This window comes from Schistocerca cancellata, chromosome 4 (genome assembly GCF_023864275.1).
Source record: "Schistocerca cancellata isolate TAMUIC-IGC-003103 chromosome 4, iqSchCanc2.1, whole genome shotgun sequence".
Taxonomy (NCBI): Eukaryota; Metazoa; Arthropoda; class Insecta; order Orthoptera; family Acrididae; genus Schistocerca; species Schistocerca cancellata.
This window is the reverse complement of record NC_064629.1, coordinates 215,973,145-215,992,921: the sequence shown is the minus strand read 5'-3', so window position 1 is coordinate 215,992,921 and position 19,777 is coordinate 215,973,145. Positions and strand designations below refer to the sequence as shown.

At 37.6% G+C, this 19,777-nt stretch overlaps 1 protein-coding gene across 1 annotated transcript in view; it reads right to left on the bottom strand.

The window, feature by feature from the left end:
* Positions 1–19,777, bottom strand: part of LOC126183299 (Fanconi anemia group M protein) — a 237,968-nt gene that overhangs the window by 31,304 nt on the left and 186,887 nt on the right. The window contains exons 18-19 of the mRNA XM_049925138.1: positions 10,337–10,546; positions 7,626–7,807 (exon numbers count right to left, since the gene is read on the bottom strand). Coding sequence (XP_049781095.1) covers positions 7,626–7,807; positions 10,337–10,546 — 392 coding nt within the window. The remainder of the gene's footprint in view (positions 1–7,625; positions 7,808–10,336; positions 10,547–19,777) is intronic.

Sequence of the window (19,777 nt, the reverse complement as noted above, 5' to 3'; positions counted from 1 at the left end):
CAGTCTTTGCTGCAGATTTTTTGGACCTGCATTATAAGGTATTCCCCTTGGTAGGTGATGGGTGCACTACACAAAGAAAGCAGCTACTCAGGTAGCAGAATACGTATGGAGTGCACATGCCGCCACCCCCCCGCCCCTTTGTTTATTCAGGCTAGGCAATAGTTTGACGTAGGGCTCTTGATTAAATATCGATATATTGATATTTTTTCAAAAAATATCAATATATATTGGCGATATATCAATATTGAGTGCCGATATTTTTATTTTACATTATTTTTTCGCAGTTTTTGGTGAATATTTGAAATTGTTCTTTTGAAACGGTTGTAGATAATTGTACTTTCACTGTGTGAAGGAGTTTTACTACTTTTTGAGCTTTTATCACATCCAGTGTTTCTCTTTGACCCTGTGAAGCAAGTATAGGTAGCACAAAGAAGAAGTCCAATTGCACTGTGGGTTCGCGATGTGAATGGAATAACAAGGTTTCCAATGTGAAAACATAGCACACCAGTTGCATTGAAATTTTTTTTAATGTGTCTAGTGTGCTATTTCTTCACATCAACATTCTTCAAAAACAGTTGCTGAAAAAGATGAACAAAACCCCAAATGACAAGGCTAGTCTTTGTGGTGAGCTGAGACATGTGATGTGAAATGCTGAGGTAATCAGCAATTGCTGCTACCAACAGAAACTGGAATGTTCAACTTTACCACTAAATTCTGACACTACAATTGCTAGTTTTCTGGTGTGTACAGAAATTAAAAAACTGGGAATTTGACATGAGATGTTTCGGACAAATCTGACATGTGACAAAACCAAATGACAGACCCATCAGACAAAGTTTTTTGTGCCACTTCCACGCAGTTACCATCATTAGCAAAGTTGTTAACGCAAAGCGTGAATGTGCATAATTTTCCTTTCAATTCTTGTTCTAAGAGGGACAGGCAGGGTGCTAACTTGTTGATGTACAGGATATCAATAATAAATCAATACCTAAATATACAGCTCTAAAACCGGCAAAATATTTACAATGTGCTGCTGACATTTTTGTAGGCTGGTACATTGATATTTTTTCTGGCAATGTATCGATAGCCAATTTTTTTTAAATATCGATATATTGGATTCCTGATTTTTAAAAATATCAACAGTCCTAGTTTGCTCCCCAGTCAATACGTACAGAACGAAATCAGATGACATACAAGGTAGAGACACTTCCAATGTCAAAATTTTAACAGTAAATTGCTGAATCATTTGAAACATATTCACTAAATTTACTGCCCTCCTGGAAAGGTATTAGACTCAAGATATACTAGTAACTGAGAGTTGGATGAAACCTGAAATAGAAAGATGCAAAATATTAAATGAGACATGGCATGCATATCAAAAAGATATGTTAAATACCGCAAGGAGGGGGTGCGTTAATTGCAACTGCCAAAAAAATTACATCTGGTGAGGTATAAAATGAGTCTAAGTGTGACGTTATCTGGATGTGAGTAATAATGCTATGTGAACAAAAATTAATAACTGGATGTTTTGAAAATCCACCCAATTCTGATGTAACAATTGCATTATCATTGAAAGAAAGTCTTTCCTCACTAGTGCGGAAGAATGCTGATCAATACGTATTAGGTGGAGGTGATTTTAACCTAATGAGTTTAGACTCTGTTATTTACGGATTCATTGCAGGTGGTATGGCCAGATAGTCTTGCAAAAAAGTTCTGAATGTTTTCACCATAAACTGCTATGACATATTTTATATCTTGTAGCTACAAATAGGCCTTATTGACAGTGTTAATACAGAGGCAGCGATCAGCAATCATGAAGCCATCATAGACATGAAAATTACTAGGGCGTTAATAATTTCATCAAGAAGGTTAATGCCAGAAAGTGCACATAAACAGTTGTTAGCATTCTGCTTAAACAATGAATGGGGACATAGAGGAATTATGGGCAAGTATGAGGAGTAGTATGCACTGAGTAAGCAAGAAATTTTGAAAAATCAGTGATTTTTGCACTCTGTTCAAAAAACCATAGAAATGTTGACAGGCAAAACTCACTAGAAATTCATGCATCCATAAGAAGAGATGCGCTAAGCACACAACAACTTCTACCATCTGGTATTACAGAAAGATCTTCCTGAGAATCGTGGAAAATTCTGGTCTGATACAAAATCACTAAGCATGTCAAAGGTTTATATTCACTCACTCATAGACCAGTCAGCTGGGGCAATAGAAGACAGAAAAACAACAACAAAAGTTTAAAATCTTCCATAAAAAATCATTCAAGCAGGAGGACCATACAAAATTGAATACCACACACTCTTTCTTATGGAGGACACACAAACATGCATCAAAGGCATTGAAAAACAGCTGAAAGATTTGAAAACAAATAAGTCACCCGGTCCAGATGGAATTCCAATTCAGTTTTACAGAGTGTGTTCTTCAGCACTGGCCTCATACTTAGCTTGTGTTTATTATAAATCTCTCACCCAGCACAAAGCCCCAAGCGACTGGAAAAAGCACAGGTGGCTTCCACATGTAAGAAGGGTAAAAGAACAGACCTGCAAAATTATAGACCAATATCCTTAATGTCAGTTTGAAACAGAATTCTTGAGTATATTCTAAGTTTGAACATAATAAATTTCATGGAGGGAGGAAAAAAGAGCTTATTTCCACAAAGCAATATGAATTTAGAAAGCAGTGCTCATGCAAAACATAATATGCCCTTTTTTCACATGATGTCCAGCGAACCATGGATCAGGGGAATAGGCAAATTCCATATTCCTACATTTCCAGAAAGCATTTGACACAGTGCAGCACTGCAGGTTGTTAATGAAGATCTGAGCATGTGGAATAGGTTTCCAGATATGTAACTGCCTCAAAGACTTTTTAAGTAACAGAAACCAGTTGTTATCCTGGATGACAAGTGGTCATCAAAACAAAGGTATCATTAGGAGTGCCCCAGGGAAGTTATACTACCTCAGCCAGTCTTATTAGTACAAAAAAGCTATCCCAAAAGATCTCTATTTGTATATGAAAAAGACTCATATTTCTAACTTACTCAAAGAAAAATGTGTACAATTTCATGCCACAGATATTTACAAATTAGAAATGATATGAAGATTACAAATAATGGTGACCCGCGTAAATCTTGTGGAATAAGACATCAGTATTGTGACTGGTGTATTACATATTTCCATTTAATTTCACAAACAACAAAAAACTTGAGCATTCAACAGTAATGTCTTGTCCTGAAAAGTTTCTTTTACAAGTCAGTGGCCAAAGCAAAAATACAGTTATCTACTTTTGTTGGTGAAACAATTAGTAGCAAATGGAACATGTAGCACTATTTGTTTTAGTCCTTGTAATTTATAGGTCCTTTGACATCACACGCATGTAACACTAAGGTGAGAAAGAAAAACAACTTGGCTAATTAAAGAAAAACAACTTGGCTAATAAGTGAATAAGTTCAAGGATTCATTTATTGAGGAAAACATTGAATTCACTAACTGTTCTCTTTTAAGCACTTCTAAGATAATTCTGTGTGTCCCACAGTAAGAGTCAGTGATAGCTTTACTGTTAGAATAGCAAGTAATAACAGTGTGTTCTGTGTTCAACAGTCCTGTTACCTTTGTCCTTAAAAAAACTGAGTTCTGAAGTTCATCAATTATTAATGCCAGAGGCCCTCATAACTTCCATGTACACCAGAACCTTTCACAGCCGAACAGGAGACTTTGTTATCATTTATTCCCAGGTTTCTGGGTTTTAAACAAATTGCTTGACTGGGTTGTTCTTTTAGACTGTCTAGACATTTATTCATAAGAAAAATGTCTGCTCTAAGTAATTACTTTTCCGCCTGCTAGCCAAAATATCCACTGGTATATATTTATTCTTTATGCCATATTATTACAGGTCTAGTGTGTGTGTGTGTGTGTGTGTGTGTGTGTGTGTGTGTGTGTGTGTGTGTGTGTGTTTCCACCAAAATCTTCTTTTGCTAGTGTTGCCATTATCTTTATTTATTTTTATTTATACGTCAAATACCATAGGACCAAATTGAGGAGCAAAACTCCAAGGTCATGGATCGTGTCAGCACATGAAATTACAACATAAAAGTAATAACAGATACAAATAAAAGTATATGAACTCAAAAAAAGTCAAACCATAAGTTTAAGCAAATTTAATCAACAATATAACATAAGAATCAGCTTAATTTTTCAAGGAAGTTCTCAACAGAATAGAATGAGTAACCCATGAGGAAATTCTTAAGTTTCAATTTGAAAGCATGTGGATTACTGCTAAGAGTTTTGAATTCTTGTGCTAGCTTACTGAAAATGGATGCAACAGTATACTGCACACATTTCTGCACTAGAGTTAAGGAAGTGCAATCCAAATGCAGATTGGATTTCTGCCAAGTATTAACTCAGTGAAAGCAGCTAATTCTTGGGAATAAGCTGATATTGTTAACACAGAATGACAATAAAGAATATGTATATTGAGAGGCCAATGTCAGAATACCCAGACTAGTGAACAGGTGTCGACAAGAGGTTCACGAACTTACACCACTTATTGCCTGAATCTCCAGTTTCTGAGCCAAAAATATCCTTTTAGAATGGGAAGGGTTACCGCAAAATATAATACCATATGACATAAGCGAATGAAAATAAGCAAAGTAGACTAATTTTTGCGTTGAATGATGACTTACTTCAGATACTGTTCAAACAGTAAAAATGGCGGTAAGAAGTCTTTGAACAAGATCCTGAACATGGGCTTTCCACGAGTTTACTATCTATCTGAACACCTAGAAATTTGAGCTGTTCAGTTTCACTAACCATATGCCCATTCTGTGAAATTAAAATGTTGGGTTTTGTTGAATTGTGTGTTAGAAACTGTAAAAACTGAGTCTTACTGTGCTTTAGCATTAGTTTATTTTCTACAAGCCATCAACTTAGATTATGAAATGCACTATTTGAAACCGAGCCAATGTTGCACACAGCAACCTTTACTAGCAAACAGAAGTATTTTAGAGTTACCTATAATATTAGTGGGCATATCATTTATATAAATAAGGAACAGGAGTGGCCCCAACACTGATCCCTGGGGCACTTCCCATTTTTACTGTATCCCACTCAGACCCCGCACCACAGTCATTCTCAACACTGGGAATAATGACCTTCTGCTGTCTTTTGTAATGTCTGTATGTCCTTATTCCATTTACAGAAAACAACAATACTTTGAACTCTCTCTCTCTCTCTCTCTCTCTCTAAACACAGTGGATCATTATATATACAACTGTATAATGATATTTACCATTAACATTTACAAATATTAGAAATACTTATACTATCATTTACATTCAAGAAAATTTCATATTTGACATTACATAATTCTCATATACCTGTAAAGCACGCTAACAACGCCATGACAATTGATAATTCTCTAGCTCAGTAAAGCATTCTTAAAATGCCACCTAGCAGATGCTAGCATTACTTGTAAACTAACTTGCACCACTTGTTACTTACAGGACTCTTATGTATCAACTCCAACATTTACATCTCACACTAACCTCATGCAGGAAATGAAAATTAATTATAATTTGTCAGTACAGATGCCACTGACATTCACTCAAGAGTACTCCATTCTGTTAATCTAATGATAAAAAAAATATATGTGACTCCTAGATACGTCACAAAGTGTAATATGAATTCTATTGTTCTCTATATACTTCAGTGATCTGACGGACAGAGTAAGCAGCAATCTGTTACTCTTTGCTGATGACAGTGGGCTTGGAGAGATTTTCTATTTGGTCTGATAGATGGTAACTTGTTCTAAATGTGGAAAAATGGAAGTTAATGAAGATGAGTAGGTAAAACAATCCCATAATGTTTGAATACAGCATTAGTGGTAAGCTACTTGAGGCACTTACATATATTAAATATCAACCCATAACATTGCAAAATGATATGAATTGGAGGGAGCACATAAGATCATTTGTAGGAAAGGTGAATAGTAGACTTCAGCTTATTGGAGCTATTCTAGGAAATTCGTTGCTCATCTATAAAGTAGACTGTTTACAGAACACTTGTGCAACAAATTCTTGAGTATTGCCAGAAAGTTTGGGATCGTCCATAGCTCAGATTAATGACGAAATTAAGATGCATACAGCTAGAATTGATACCAGTAGGTTTAATTAACAAGGTAGTATTGCAAAACACTCCATGCACTCAAAGGGAATCCCTAGAGCGAAGAAGACATTCCTTTCACAAAAAACTGTTGACAAAGATAAGAGAACTGACATTTGAGATAGACTCCAAAATGATCCCACTGCCATCAACACACACTGTGTATAAGAACCACAAGGACAAGATAAGAGAAATCAGGGTTTGTAAGGAAGCACACACACAGTCATTTTTCTCTTGCTCCATTTGTGGGTGGAACAGGAAAGGGAATTATTAACAATGCTACAGCATGCCCTTTGCTACGCACTGTATGAGGGCTTGTTGCATATATATATATGTAGATGTAAATGTTAATAAAGAACTGATCATCAAGTTTTAGGAAAGCATACATTTAGTACATAAATAGCAAAATGTCTATCCCATTAAATTTTGTTCCCAATCATTGATGTGAATTCATCAATCACAGCTGAAGGTCAGCCTATTTGTTATTTACCAAGAATATTCACTAATCTGCCATTAAACACTGCGCATTATTTTCAAACTGAAGCTACATTCATCAGACTTCCATAAATCTGAATTATCTGTTTGCAAATTTGGCAGTATGAACTCTTTTTCCATTCAGAAACTATATTACACTACAAACCAAAGACAAATAAACAGTTACCCGGCATATGACGTGATGGCCTGGTCAAAGATGGGGGAGGGACGGCATTTAAAGGCAGGTTCAAAATGAAAAAGAGAAATAAACTGAATTTTGATTGTATTCTGAAATTACAGGCTACATAAGGGCTCATCCAGGACAGACTGTAAGGTCATCTGCCAGTGTGAGTGTGAGTTGGAAACAGGGATAGGAAGAGTTAGAGTAGGTGGTTCACGATCAAGCTAGTTGGTGACGGGTCCGGGAGAGCACGGAGAGAGGTAGGCTGCAGGAAGCCGTCCGCATGGTCTGGAAGCTGAAGTACAAGAGAGCGACTCAACTGCGTTCTATTCCCCAGGATGCGGCTAGCAACACAAACCCCATGACCCCTTTCTCACGCCTCTTATTGGCAGACACGTGGGGTTGGTTCATTCAGTACAGTGGTGCCATGACGCTTGTTTACTCAACATAGCGCTGGAAATGTGTGATGTTGATGCTATGGTTCTCACAAGTTCATAGATGCTACAGGATCTCACAATAGAGCTTAGTTGTAAAACACTGAAAAAGAAATAAAATTTTTGTTTTGAACTCTAAAAAATTCCCAGGCTGTTGGATGCCCTGTAAACAGTAAACAACTTCTGCTGCTCATTATTAGTGTCATACTGGAGCCAACAGTTCACAAGGTCTATCATATGGCAATGGAGGTGGTATGAGAATTGAGCAGCACGGTCAAATCAAAACATTCTTTACTTTTGGAATGACCTTCATATGTAACTTAAAGCACATCACCAGAACATTATTCACAACAAAAAGCTAACCTTTCTTATTCTACTTGAGGGTATTCCCACAGGCAATTTGAACGTTTTGTCGAACAATAGTGATGCATCTTCAAGTTTTTTCCTTTTTGCTTCTGTTGTTTGTAGGCCTTTTGCTTCAGCTGCCCTCTTTCGTTTCCTAGTTTTTGGTTGAAGGTTTGCACTGTCCATTTTTTTTGCCAGTTCTGTGGAAGGGTGCAATAATTTAGCAAATATCATGTTAACTAATTAACTTAAAGCTACAGACAAGACTTTAACTATTGGTATTAAGGAAGCCAGTTGATTAAAGCATTGTACTGACTTTCTAGGCAGTTTATATAGGAAGTAAAAATTAATTCAGAAAATACTATACATCAGAGAATAAGATTACAACACTTTCTACAACAGAATACAACAATAAATAGTCACTGTATTGCTTCTGATGTCACTGCGATTGCCCATGCTGAAAATGAGCCTAGAAATGAAAGACACTAAATATGAATATTGAACACCCTGGGTGGAAAACCAATAATGGAAGGAATAAAAGTGGAAGGCAGGTTGCTCCAGGCACATGTGCCATACGGGGCAGTGCTCCAGCACTGCCCCATATGGTACCAGTGCCCATCAGCTCACCTGTGGGCATGTGCAAGTAGTGTAGGCTACTTGTTAGGTGTTCTTACTGCACATGTTCTGCACATACACAAGCCAATTGGTCACCCCTGCCTGTAGGTGCTCACCCATCGCAGTATCATTGCGTAGGCTGCGTTCTGGCTGTCTGACTGCCTACATGTCATCTGGTTGCACACCTCTGCCCACTGCAGTCTGATGGAGTTGACTGGCCGGGGCAAATAGAACAGAGGAAGAGGAAGAGGAAGACAGCGACAGGAGAGGAGTGTGTGAATGCAGAATGAGTGTATGAGAGTCATGGGAAAATGGATGGAGGTGGGACAGGACCTAGCAGGTCATCTACATACACGTGAAGAGAAGCTCATGTTGGCACAGGTTGTGAAGCAGCCATTGAAATGTGTGTTTGTTTGTGTTTTTTGTATTAGTTATATCTGAAGGAGGACATTGTATAGTAGGTTAGCAATATTAACATTTATAACAATAATGGAAATTCCTGAATGGAACAATACATAAATGAAAGGAAAAGCAACCACTCACTCATAGCGGATCAATTCTTGGAGCACAGAAACACGTAACAGAAAACAGCATTCACAGCAGCTTTTGACCACTAGCTCTTTTCTAGAACACAGCCACCCAACTGCACACTCCTGTGACCAAGGCCAGACTAATTAAAAGAGGCAGGTGACCCTGCAGCTGCACAAGACGAAAAGAGTACAGGGGGTGCCACAGAAAGAGATGTAGGAAGAGGGAGAGGGGGACAAATGCGAAGATGAAGAGAGAAAAGATGCTTTTGTGTGTGTGTGTGTGTGTGTGTGTGTGTGTGTGTGTGTGTGTGTGTGTGTGTGAGAGAGAGAGAGAGAGAGAGAGAGAGAGAGAGAGTGTTCGAAAGAAGCAAGACCATGATCATAGGGAATGTTGATATATAGGGAAGTGATGTTAACAGTGGAGATTTAAGCCAGGGGTATCTCGAGAGAACAGGATGGTTTGGAGAGAGAATTTTCACCTGTGTAGATCAGACAAACTTGCACTGGAAGGGAGTATCCAAATGGCCCATGTGATGACGCAGCTGTTCAAGTCATTTGTGTTGTGGTGTGCAGTGTGACTGGAAACTGGATGGTCCACTTGCAGAACACGCTGCACACCACAATACAAATGATCTAAACTGCTGCTTCAGCATGCATGCCATCTGGGTACTCCCTTCAAGCACAAGTTTCTCTGAATTATGCAGATGGATTTTGTCTCTCCAACACATCTTGTACTCTCAAAATCCCCCTGGTTTAAATCTCCACTAACCTGTTCCCACTGCTTCACCCGTCCTTTTTCCTTTCTCTCTTCTGTCCATACCACTCCTCCTCCGTCTAGTTCATGCACTACTTTCTACCGCCCCCCCCCCCCCCCCAAACGCTCTCTCCCCCCTCCCCCCTTTTTTCTCTCCACCCTCTCTACTCTTTACTCTTTTTGTTTTGCTGTGCGACCATGGAGTCACCTGCCTCTTTCCCACTACTCTCTCCTTGTGACCCCCCTACCGTCTCCCCACTTCCATCAGCTCAGGCAAATGCTTTCAGTAAGTGAGTATCAGTAATTAGTCTTGCCATGGTCACAGAAGTGTGCATTTGGGTGTCTGTGGGATTGTGTGGATGAATGTGTTGTTTTGCTAGAAAGAGGTAGTGCTTGAAAGCTAACTGTGAATGTTCTTTTCTGTTGTGCATTTCTGTGTTTCACATGTTGGTCTGGTATAGGTGAGTGGTTGCCTTTTCCTTATTTTACGTAATATTAACTGGGACTAGAAGATTTGGAAAACAATGTAAAAGTTATAAATTAATTTCACTGTTTAGTATTTTCATATTAAATTGTACTCTTTTATGGCTTGCAAAAAAGAATTATTTGAAGAAAATTTAACAGTTTATTTTGATTTAATACTAAATTAGCTTTTATGTGAAGAAAGGTAAAGTGTAGGTTAATTTGTGATGACAGCAAATAAAGATTCATATTGTTCCCATGTTTTAAAAAATGGCACTATGATTTTACACGCAAAGTCTGACAGAAGTCCTCAACTATTTTCAAGCGATGTCTTCTACATCCTCCAAACTGAATACATGCAAGCTTACCAGCAGTTTGTGTTTGTGGTAAATTTTGTTGCTTTGATTCAATGAGGTTAAACAAAGATTTCATATCATCTGTCAGGAATGAGTGGCCAATTAGAAATGTTTTTTGAAACTGTGGAGTCCATTGGTGATGCATCAGGAGTCTCTCTGTTACCGGACTTTTGTTTCCAGGTAGTTGTGTGGTTGGATGATGAAATATATCTTGAAGTTCATCTGGAAACAAACATTAGAATTTTTTTTAACTGTGAATAATTAGATTACACTGATATGTAACTTAAAATAATAGCAGAAAAAATCTGCCCTAAAATCAGTACTGTAATATTCCTTCAAACCAGCATAAGCCAACCATTTGGCAATATGTTGAAATGTTAGAACTAAAAAGTTTAGGCTACAGCCTAGACAAACCATGTAATTTTAAAATGTGTGCCTCATTCATTTTAGCAACAGTTAAAATAAAATCAAGATCCTCCCTTTCAATGAGCAGCTGCCCTCCAGTCAGAATATGACATTCACTCAGTTAAAATATAGCTTAGTGAAATATTTATGTCATAAACACAACAGAATGGTGCACCCTTCAGTAAGAGTACAACGCCACATTCCAGATGGCAGCACTATACAAGTGATAAATCAAAGTCATTTCATTCTAACTTGGTGAATGGAAATAGGAATGCAACACCTGGGCAATTACTCCCACTGTCTGCAGATGTCCTGTTTTATTTTCAACCATCCCTCTTCTGAGTCACTCATGACTTAACTCAACAATGAGATGGGAAACAAAAAGAGGCATAGCATTTTGTTCAACTTTGTATCCCGTGAAGATCTCTTTTGCTACAATGTCAATTTTTTCATTTCTCTGAATGCCAACATGCTTTGATGTGCAATTGAATAAAATGTACTTCCCTGCCTTTCCTCTAGGAAATGGGAGTCGTACATTTTGGGCTGTTTCATTTGGTGGTACATTTACTGACGAGCATGGAACACCCCACATAATTGGTGGAGATAAACTACTCCCTTGTTCACATCTTATCTGCTCTTGTGTCTACATTTCTGCAGCAAAGATTATTAATTCACTGATGGGGAGGCTCCTGAAGAAGTTGTCACAGAAAACAACTGAATGATCCCCTATTCATAACCAAATGTCAAAACTGTGCAGTCACTGTAAAATATTATAAAGTACTTACATGAAAACAAAATTAAGAGTGGTTTCTTTTCTAAAATATCTCCACATTAAATCTACTTTGGTCCTTAGCAAGAATACTCAGCAGCATCAGATAATCCACAGTGGAACTGAACTCACACTCTAAGATGCTATGTTCCCAAGTGTCTGTGAATTATCTCCTCCAATTCTCCATTTCATGACTTGTGAAAAAAACTTCATTTAGGGAGATTTGATCCTTTCCAGGCTTCATGGAGTCATATTGAAATAAAATATCTTTGAAAGTAAGAAGCTGCCTTGTCTCTCATATTAATATCAAAAGAGCAATGTCAATTTCTGTAGTAGTCCTTGTGAAGAACCTGAGCCATCTTCATAGCCGAGGATGCTAACGCATGCCTGTGTGCTTGGACTTAACTTTGGTGGAAGCAACTTCAGATCACAGCCAGGGGGGTGGAAACTATCATTATTATTACCCTGACAAAGGGAGGAGAGGTCGTGGCATCATGGGAGATGTTTCCTCATCACCAGATTTTGCACCAATGACTGGATTAAATTCCAAACCTTCCTGCAGTGTCTCATGGAGTGATTGCATGTGACTGTTGATGGTGATCCATCTGTCGGATGAATATGTTCAGCTCGGCTGTCCACTTGGTGCTATTCAAGAGGAGTGGCCTGTGTACCAGCACTGGGCATCAACCTCTTCCTTCTCTAATCATCATCATCATCATCATCATCATCATCATCATCATCATCATCATACAGGGTTGGCAAAGAAAACTAGCCCAGAAAATATTGTAAATATGACTAGTGATGGATTGACCCTTGTTAATTAACATCATAGAAGATGCACGAAATGGCTACCATTGATGTTGAAGAACCAGAAAACTCCTGATTCCACTAAAAGCCATTGGCAGAACTCAATAGGAAAAAATTTGACAGGGCACTTCACTTGTGGATAGCGGTATAATTTGTAGGGCTACAGATGCAGGTCATTTTTGATAATGTTTGGACAGAATTATCTCTTACTTCTCACTTGCACAAATACTCTTGAGTAAGGTTTTCTAGTGTTTGAACTCTTTTAGGATAGTTACAGTTTTTATTTGCTACAGAGCCCATTTCACACTATTTTGCCACTAAGTTTCGCACTACAGACCTTTTCTGGAGGTTTTGCCAAAACACTTAAAGTCTTAAGCAAACAGTTCCGCACAAATTTTTGATTAACTGCACTTTATGTAACAATCGACAATGAATGTTTCACTGCGAGCACCATTTTGTGTTGCGTTCAACAGGTCACTAAATATATATGCTCCTTTTACTCACTCAAAAGTAATGACACAGTGAAGTACTTGGGACAGAGCAGGCTGTTCCAGTCCAAGAGCTCTGCTGCGAGCAACTGGGCACCAGCAGACAGGAATGAGTAAACAGCTCATGCACAATGTCACAGGTAGACAGGGCTGGGCAAGCAGCTTTCATGACGCACTTTGCACAAAACACTGGCCAGGAAGAAGACCATGTACAAGGCAGTACTGGGTAGCTGATTATAATTAACAAAAACATTAATATTAGCCAAACGTATGAACACTTTATTTAGTTTTTAGAAATACATTTCTGTTTATTCATGATTAATGAAATATTGGGTGTCAGTTCTTGAGCTGCCACAAGATGCACAATACTCTTAAGTATTGGGTCCTGCTGCTGGGATCTTTCTGCAGTTTTTATTCTCTTCATTATAGAAGACAGTTGTTCACAACCATAGATTAGATTAGATTTACTTTCATTTCAACTGATCCATAGTGAGGAGGCCCTACAGGATATAGAACGTGTCGCAAAAACAATAATAAATGACAAATATTTACAACTAAATCAAATAAGCTAATGTACCCTCCACAGGTCCCAAGTGGAATGATTGTCTTTTTTTTTAATGAACACTCATTTACTAATATGACATTAATGTACTGAATTTAAAAAAAAATGTTTTTTTTATTTATAAGGTAATAAACATTTAATAGAACTACTACAATACTTATTTACCATGAACACATTACTGCATTGAAATTGTGCAGAAGACACACACACACACACACACACACACACACACACACACACACACACACACACACACACACACACAAAAATCAGTTGGTTCTACTGAGAAATTCATCAGTGGAGTAGCAGGAATTGGCCACGAATAAATCTTTTAGGCTTTTCTTAAACTGAATTTCATTGGTTGTTGAGCGTTTTATGCAAGTTATTGAAAATTTGTGTTTCTGAATAATGTACACCATTTTGTACAAGAGTAAGTGACTTTAAATCCTTGTGAAGATTATTCTTATTTCTAGTACTGAGTCCATGAACTGAGCTGTTGGTTTGAAAAAGTGATATATTTTTAATGACAGATTTCATTAAGGAATAAATATGTTGGGAAGCAATAGTTCCTTAAACAGGCCTCTGCAGGACGTTCTTGAGTTCACACCACATATAACTCTCATTGCACATTTTTGTGCCCAGGAAACTTTAGCTTGGCTTGATGAATTACGGCAAAAAATTATACCATGACATTAGGGAGTGAAAGTAAGCCTAGTATGCCAGCTTTTTCATTTTTATACCCCCTATGTCTGACAGAATTTGCGTTGCAAATAGAGATTTGTTTAGACGCTTCAGCAGTTTTGTGGTGTGCTCCCCCCGTCCCCAGTTGAATTTATTATGAAGCTGTAATCCCAAGAATTCAACACTGTCCACTTCTTCTATCTGCTTGTCATCATATGTTAGGCATATACTCGTGGGACACCCCTTACAAGTTATGAAATGCATGCAGTGTGTTTTTTCAAAGTTTAGTGACAAGGAATTGGCTAGGAAACAGTGATTAATGTCCACAAATATTTTATCAGCCGATCTTTCTAAGACTCCACTTGATTTGCTATTTATTACAATGATTGTATCATTGGCAAACAAAACAAACTTGGCATCTGGTAATGTTACTGATGAAAAGGCCATTGATATACACAAGAAAAGGAATGGGCCCTCAGATGGAACCTTGTGGGATCCCACATGTAATTAGTTCCCAGTTGGATGATGCTTGATAGCTTAATACATGTCTCTTTCCTAATAACACCCTTTCTTTCCTGCTAGAGATATCAGATTTGAACCATTTTGCAGCATTTCCTGTTACACCATAATATTCTAATTTACTTAAAAGGATATTGTGATTAACACAGTCAAATACCTTTGACAGATCACAAAACATACCAGTTGCCTGCAATTTTTTGTCTAATAAATTAAGTACATTTTCACTGTAAGTGTAGATAGCCTTCTCAATATCAGAACCCTTTAGAAATCAAAATTGCGACTTTGACCGTATGTTATTTGTGATAAGATGGTTATAAGGCCAATTGTACATAACCTTTTCTAAAATTTCTGAGAATGCTGCAAAACTGAAATTGTATGAAAATTTGACACTATTCCTTTATCTCCCTTCTTAAACAGTGGCTTAACTTCAGCATATTTCAACCATTCAGGAAATATTCCACTGATAAATAACTAGTTACACAGATAGCTTAATATGTTACTTAACTCAGAATCACACTCTTTAATTAACTTTGTTGCTATTTCATCATACCCACTAGATGTTTTTGATTTTAAAGATTTTATGATGGACATTATTTCTGCTGGGGTAGTGAGAGTCAAATTCATATTATGGAAGTTACTTGAAATGTCTGGTCTGAGGTATGACATGGCAACATCTACAGAACATGACAACCCCATCTTTTCAGTAACAGTTAAAAAAAACATTTGGTAATAAGTTCTGCAACACTATAAACATTTGTCACCAATGTATCATTTACTCTTAATGCTATTTGCCCCTCTTCACGTCTAGTTCTACCGGTCTCCTCTTTCACTATATCCCACATTGTCTTTATTTTGTTATTTGATATGACAATCTTTTCTTGTAATATATTTGCTTCGATGTCTGTATTACAGTCTTTAATATTTTCCAGTATGCCTTATAATGTGCTATAGCATCAACATCAGAACGGTTCTGGATTGACAGATACAGTTTTCTTTCTGTTTTACAAGATACCTCTATTCCTTGAGTAATTCATGGCTTCTTTGTAGATTTTGCTCTAACCTTGGTTAGTTTTGGAGGAAAACAGTGTTCAAATAATGTAGGCTCTTTATTAGCAAAAGTGTTATATTTTTCATTCATGCCATTAGCAGTAAACATCACTCCAGTGAATGTCTCTGAGGGGTGTCCTAAAATAATCAATTTTTGGATTATTGATTACTCTCTTGAGTTGAGATTTAACAGATTTTATATCCTGTTCAGTACTAACATTTAACTGAAGGAACCGCATGTCATGGTCTGAGAGGCCATTCACTACTGGTTTTGTAATACGAAGGTCGTCCACAAAGTAAGTTCCCTTTATATTTCTATCCGCAGCAGTGCTACGATTGCAGTTCCAAGCACGTGCGGCAGTTACTCTGACTTAAGGAGAAGACATGTACACCATTTTCAGATTGCTGCTGCTGAAGTGTACTTTGTAGTGCTTCTTTATAATGTCAGCCGTAATTGAAAATGCCGCCGCATGTGAAATCAGATCTGTGATTCATTTCCTAAATGCAAGGAAAGTTAAACAAAGGAAATTCATTGGCAAATCTGCAAGGTTTACAGACAAAATGCTATGAGTGAATCAATGGTTAGAAGATGGGTCAGACTGTTCAATGAACAATGTGATCAAGTGCACGATGAAGAACAAAGTGGACACCCGTTTGTGGTTACTGACGAACTGGTTCACACAATTGAAGAGAAGATTGAGCACAACCCTAAGTTTACACTTAGTGCCCTTGCTATGGAAGGTCTGTGGTTACTGATGAACTGGTTCACACAATTGAAGAGAAGATTGAGCACAACCCTAAGTTTATACTTAGTGCCCTTGCTATGGAAGTTCCAGAAATCTCACGATCACTAATTCATGGAATTGTTACGGAAAAACTGAAATTTCGAAAACTTTGCTTACTGACCAACACAACAGATGGGCAGTGCACTTCAGTTTTTGACATGCTACAATGAAAAAGGCAATGGTTTTCTTTCTCGGATAGTCACAGGGGATGAAACTTGGGTATCGTATGACACTCTGAAACAAAACAGCAATCAATGGAATGGAGGCACACTTCATCCTCAATGAAGGTTAAGCCTAAGCAAATCTTGAAACCTCGAAAAGTCACGTGCACCATATTTTGGGACAGAAAAGTCATTTTGCTGATTGATTTCTTACCATGAGGCCAATCAATCAATGCACATGGTTACTGCAAGACCATTAAGAAATTGTGCCACGCAATACAGAACAAGCACCGAGGATTACTGCCAAAAGGTGTTGTTTTTTCTATGATAATGCCTGACCTCACACGGCAAATGTGACCAACCAACTCTTATGGGAATTTCACTGGGATGCGTTTGATCATCCTCCATACAGCCCGGACCTCGCTCCTAGCGACTTTCATCTCTTCTTACACCTGAAATCTGTCCTTGGTGGTCAACACATCAACGATGATGACGAGCTGAAAGAACATTTTGCCACATGGTTGAATACACAGGCACCAATCTTCTATGAAGAAGGCATATAAAAACTTGTGCCACGCTATGACAAGTGCCTACAAAATTTCGGAAGCTATGTAGAAAAGTAGTTTAACAGCTGTACATTTTTGTATAATAAGTATTTTTTATGTATCTGTACATGTTTGTTTTACATAACCAAATGAAACTTACTGTGTGGACATACCTCGTATAATTTTGTTCACTGGACTTTTCTATAAAGATATTATCAATGGTTGTTTGTGAGCAATTGGCTACCCTAGTTGGGAACTTTACAGTGAGAATTAAGTTGAATGATAGTGTTACTAACTCAAATAAGCCCTTATTGGGAGAGTCTTTAAGGAAATCTACATTGAAGTCACCAGCAACCACTATTTCTTTGTTTTCTGTTGTTAAAAGGGCCAATACAGCTTCAAGGTGGTTTATGAACTGAAGCCAGTGTTTCCACCATTTCCTGTGATGGGCAATTCTAATGTTCATTAAGAACAAACATTACCCCACCAATCTTATAAATATTTTGCAGGGCAGCTTAATTTTACTCACCCCGTACAACATGCTGTAAATACATTCATTACAGTCACCTACACTCATCACATACACTCCACACACAGCTCTCAAACATCGCAAGGAAAGGAGCCATTGTGTGTGAAGGAAGAAAAGCCTTTCTAATTAGGTGTCTGAACCTATCCCTCGGCATCTCCCATATGATTCTTTCTTTTTGTAAGGAACCTCAACAAGCTATAAAGAACTGTGCAATTATGATTCAGCGTCATATCACAAGCCTCAGACAGTGCCAGATCTAACTCCCACATAGAGAATGGGCAGTTGGAAGCATTACTACTGATGGAATTGGAGTCACAACTGTTCCTTTCTATGACTCTTCTGAATCAGCAAAAAGCTAGATCCAGGTTGTTGTTATTAGCAGTAATTTGAGCCAAAGCTCGGCCTTGTGATGATTAATAACTCCCTAATTTTTGGGCATACTTTCGTTCTCATTACAGTACCCATAGTTCACCTCCTATTCCTTATAAATTCCTTCTGAAAGTACAAGGTTATTAAATGCAATAAACCGATTTCTTCACTGTAGCTATGTTTACTGACTATTGTCATGAAAATCAACACTCATATACAATAAATTCAAAAAGCTTTGTATTATTGCAGCTGCACTTCAGATTTCTGCTACAAGAGTGCAGCAGCGAGCAGTTAGGCAAGATGGCGACAGGCATTGAGAAAATACATACTGTGCTTGAAATACACATAGCCCACAGAAGTTGATGAACAGAATAAGTAATAGCTGAACATTCCACAACCAACCATTTGGAAGATCTTAAGGAAATGAATGAAGCTGAAGCCTTACTGCTTATAATCACTGCAAGTCCTGAATATCAATGACAAAAGTCAGACTTTTGAACTTTTGACACAGTTACAGCAGTTATGGAAGAGGAAGGGGTTCATGAGAAACTCACAATCAGTGATGAAGTAACATTTTTTGAGAATGGCACAATGAACAGGCACAATGTGCGAATCTGGGGGAAGAGAATCCCCACTCTATTGTGCAGCATTTTCTACATTCACCAAAAGTTTGTCTACTGTGGAGTCTCAATATTTAAAGTTTACAGTCTCTTTTTCTTCTGCAAAAACAGACCTTCATAGGACCTATGTATCTGCACATGCTAGGAAATTGGCTCATGCCACAATTGGAGATCAACAGTGTGGACTTCATCTGCCAATAGGCTGGTGCTCCACCTCATTTCCAACTCGATGTTCGTGAAGTCTTAAACAGGAAATTGAGAAACCAATGGATCAGTTGTGGTGGGGTTGACGATCATCAATTCATTTCATGGCCTCCACACTCTCCCAACATAACCCCATATGATTTTTTGTGTGGGGTTATGTGAAAGATTTAGTGTTTATGCTTCCTCTACTAACAGAACTATGTGCTCGTACCAACAGTGCTTTTGAACAATTGACAGGGAAATGCTGCACTGAACATGGGAAGAATTTGATTATTGACTTCATATTTGCAGAATCAGTATGAAACCACATATGAAGCACTTGTAATAAGTAAAAAAAAAAAAAAAAAACTTTTTGGGTTTTTCTATGTGTGCGCGAAGCCCTATGACGATATGTCAAATAATAAATCTACAGCACATCTGTTAAATAACTTCAATAATTCATTCGAAGAATTCTTGCGATGATGTTGCATTCCTCGCTTCAGTAATTTACAATATGTTACTGTCACTATCCTGAAGATGATGTTTACAACAGTAAATTTATGCCTGAATCTTTACTGTGACACTCTACTCGTTCTTTATTCAACAGCATCACTCCACACAGAGGCACTGATGCATAACTGGTGTGGTGCCATGATCCATCAATTATTGGTCACTGGCTTGATGTTCAAAGAGCTTCAGTTAGCTGTGCAGCTTAACAACAATGACAACAACAATTTTTGTGTGTTCATAATAACTTTATGAACTTGGATTTCATAAATTTTTTTGTACATCTACAACAATAATATTATGTCATAAATATACTGAATACATACAAAGAGTAGCATTTTAGATATTATTACACAAATATTTACCACCACTAATATCCTGCAATACATAAAATGTGTCATCTCACCTTTTAGTAATGTTTAAGAGTAAATTCGTACAGTCAGTAGTGCAGTTGTCATTTCTTTAGAACAGCCAGA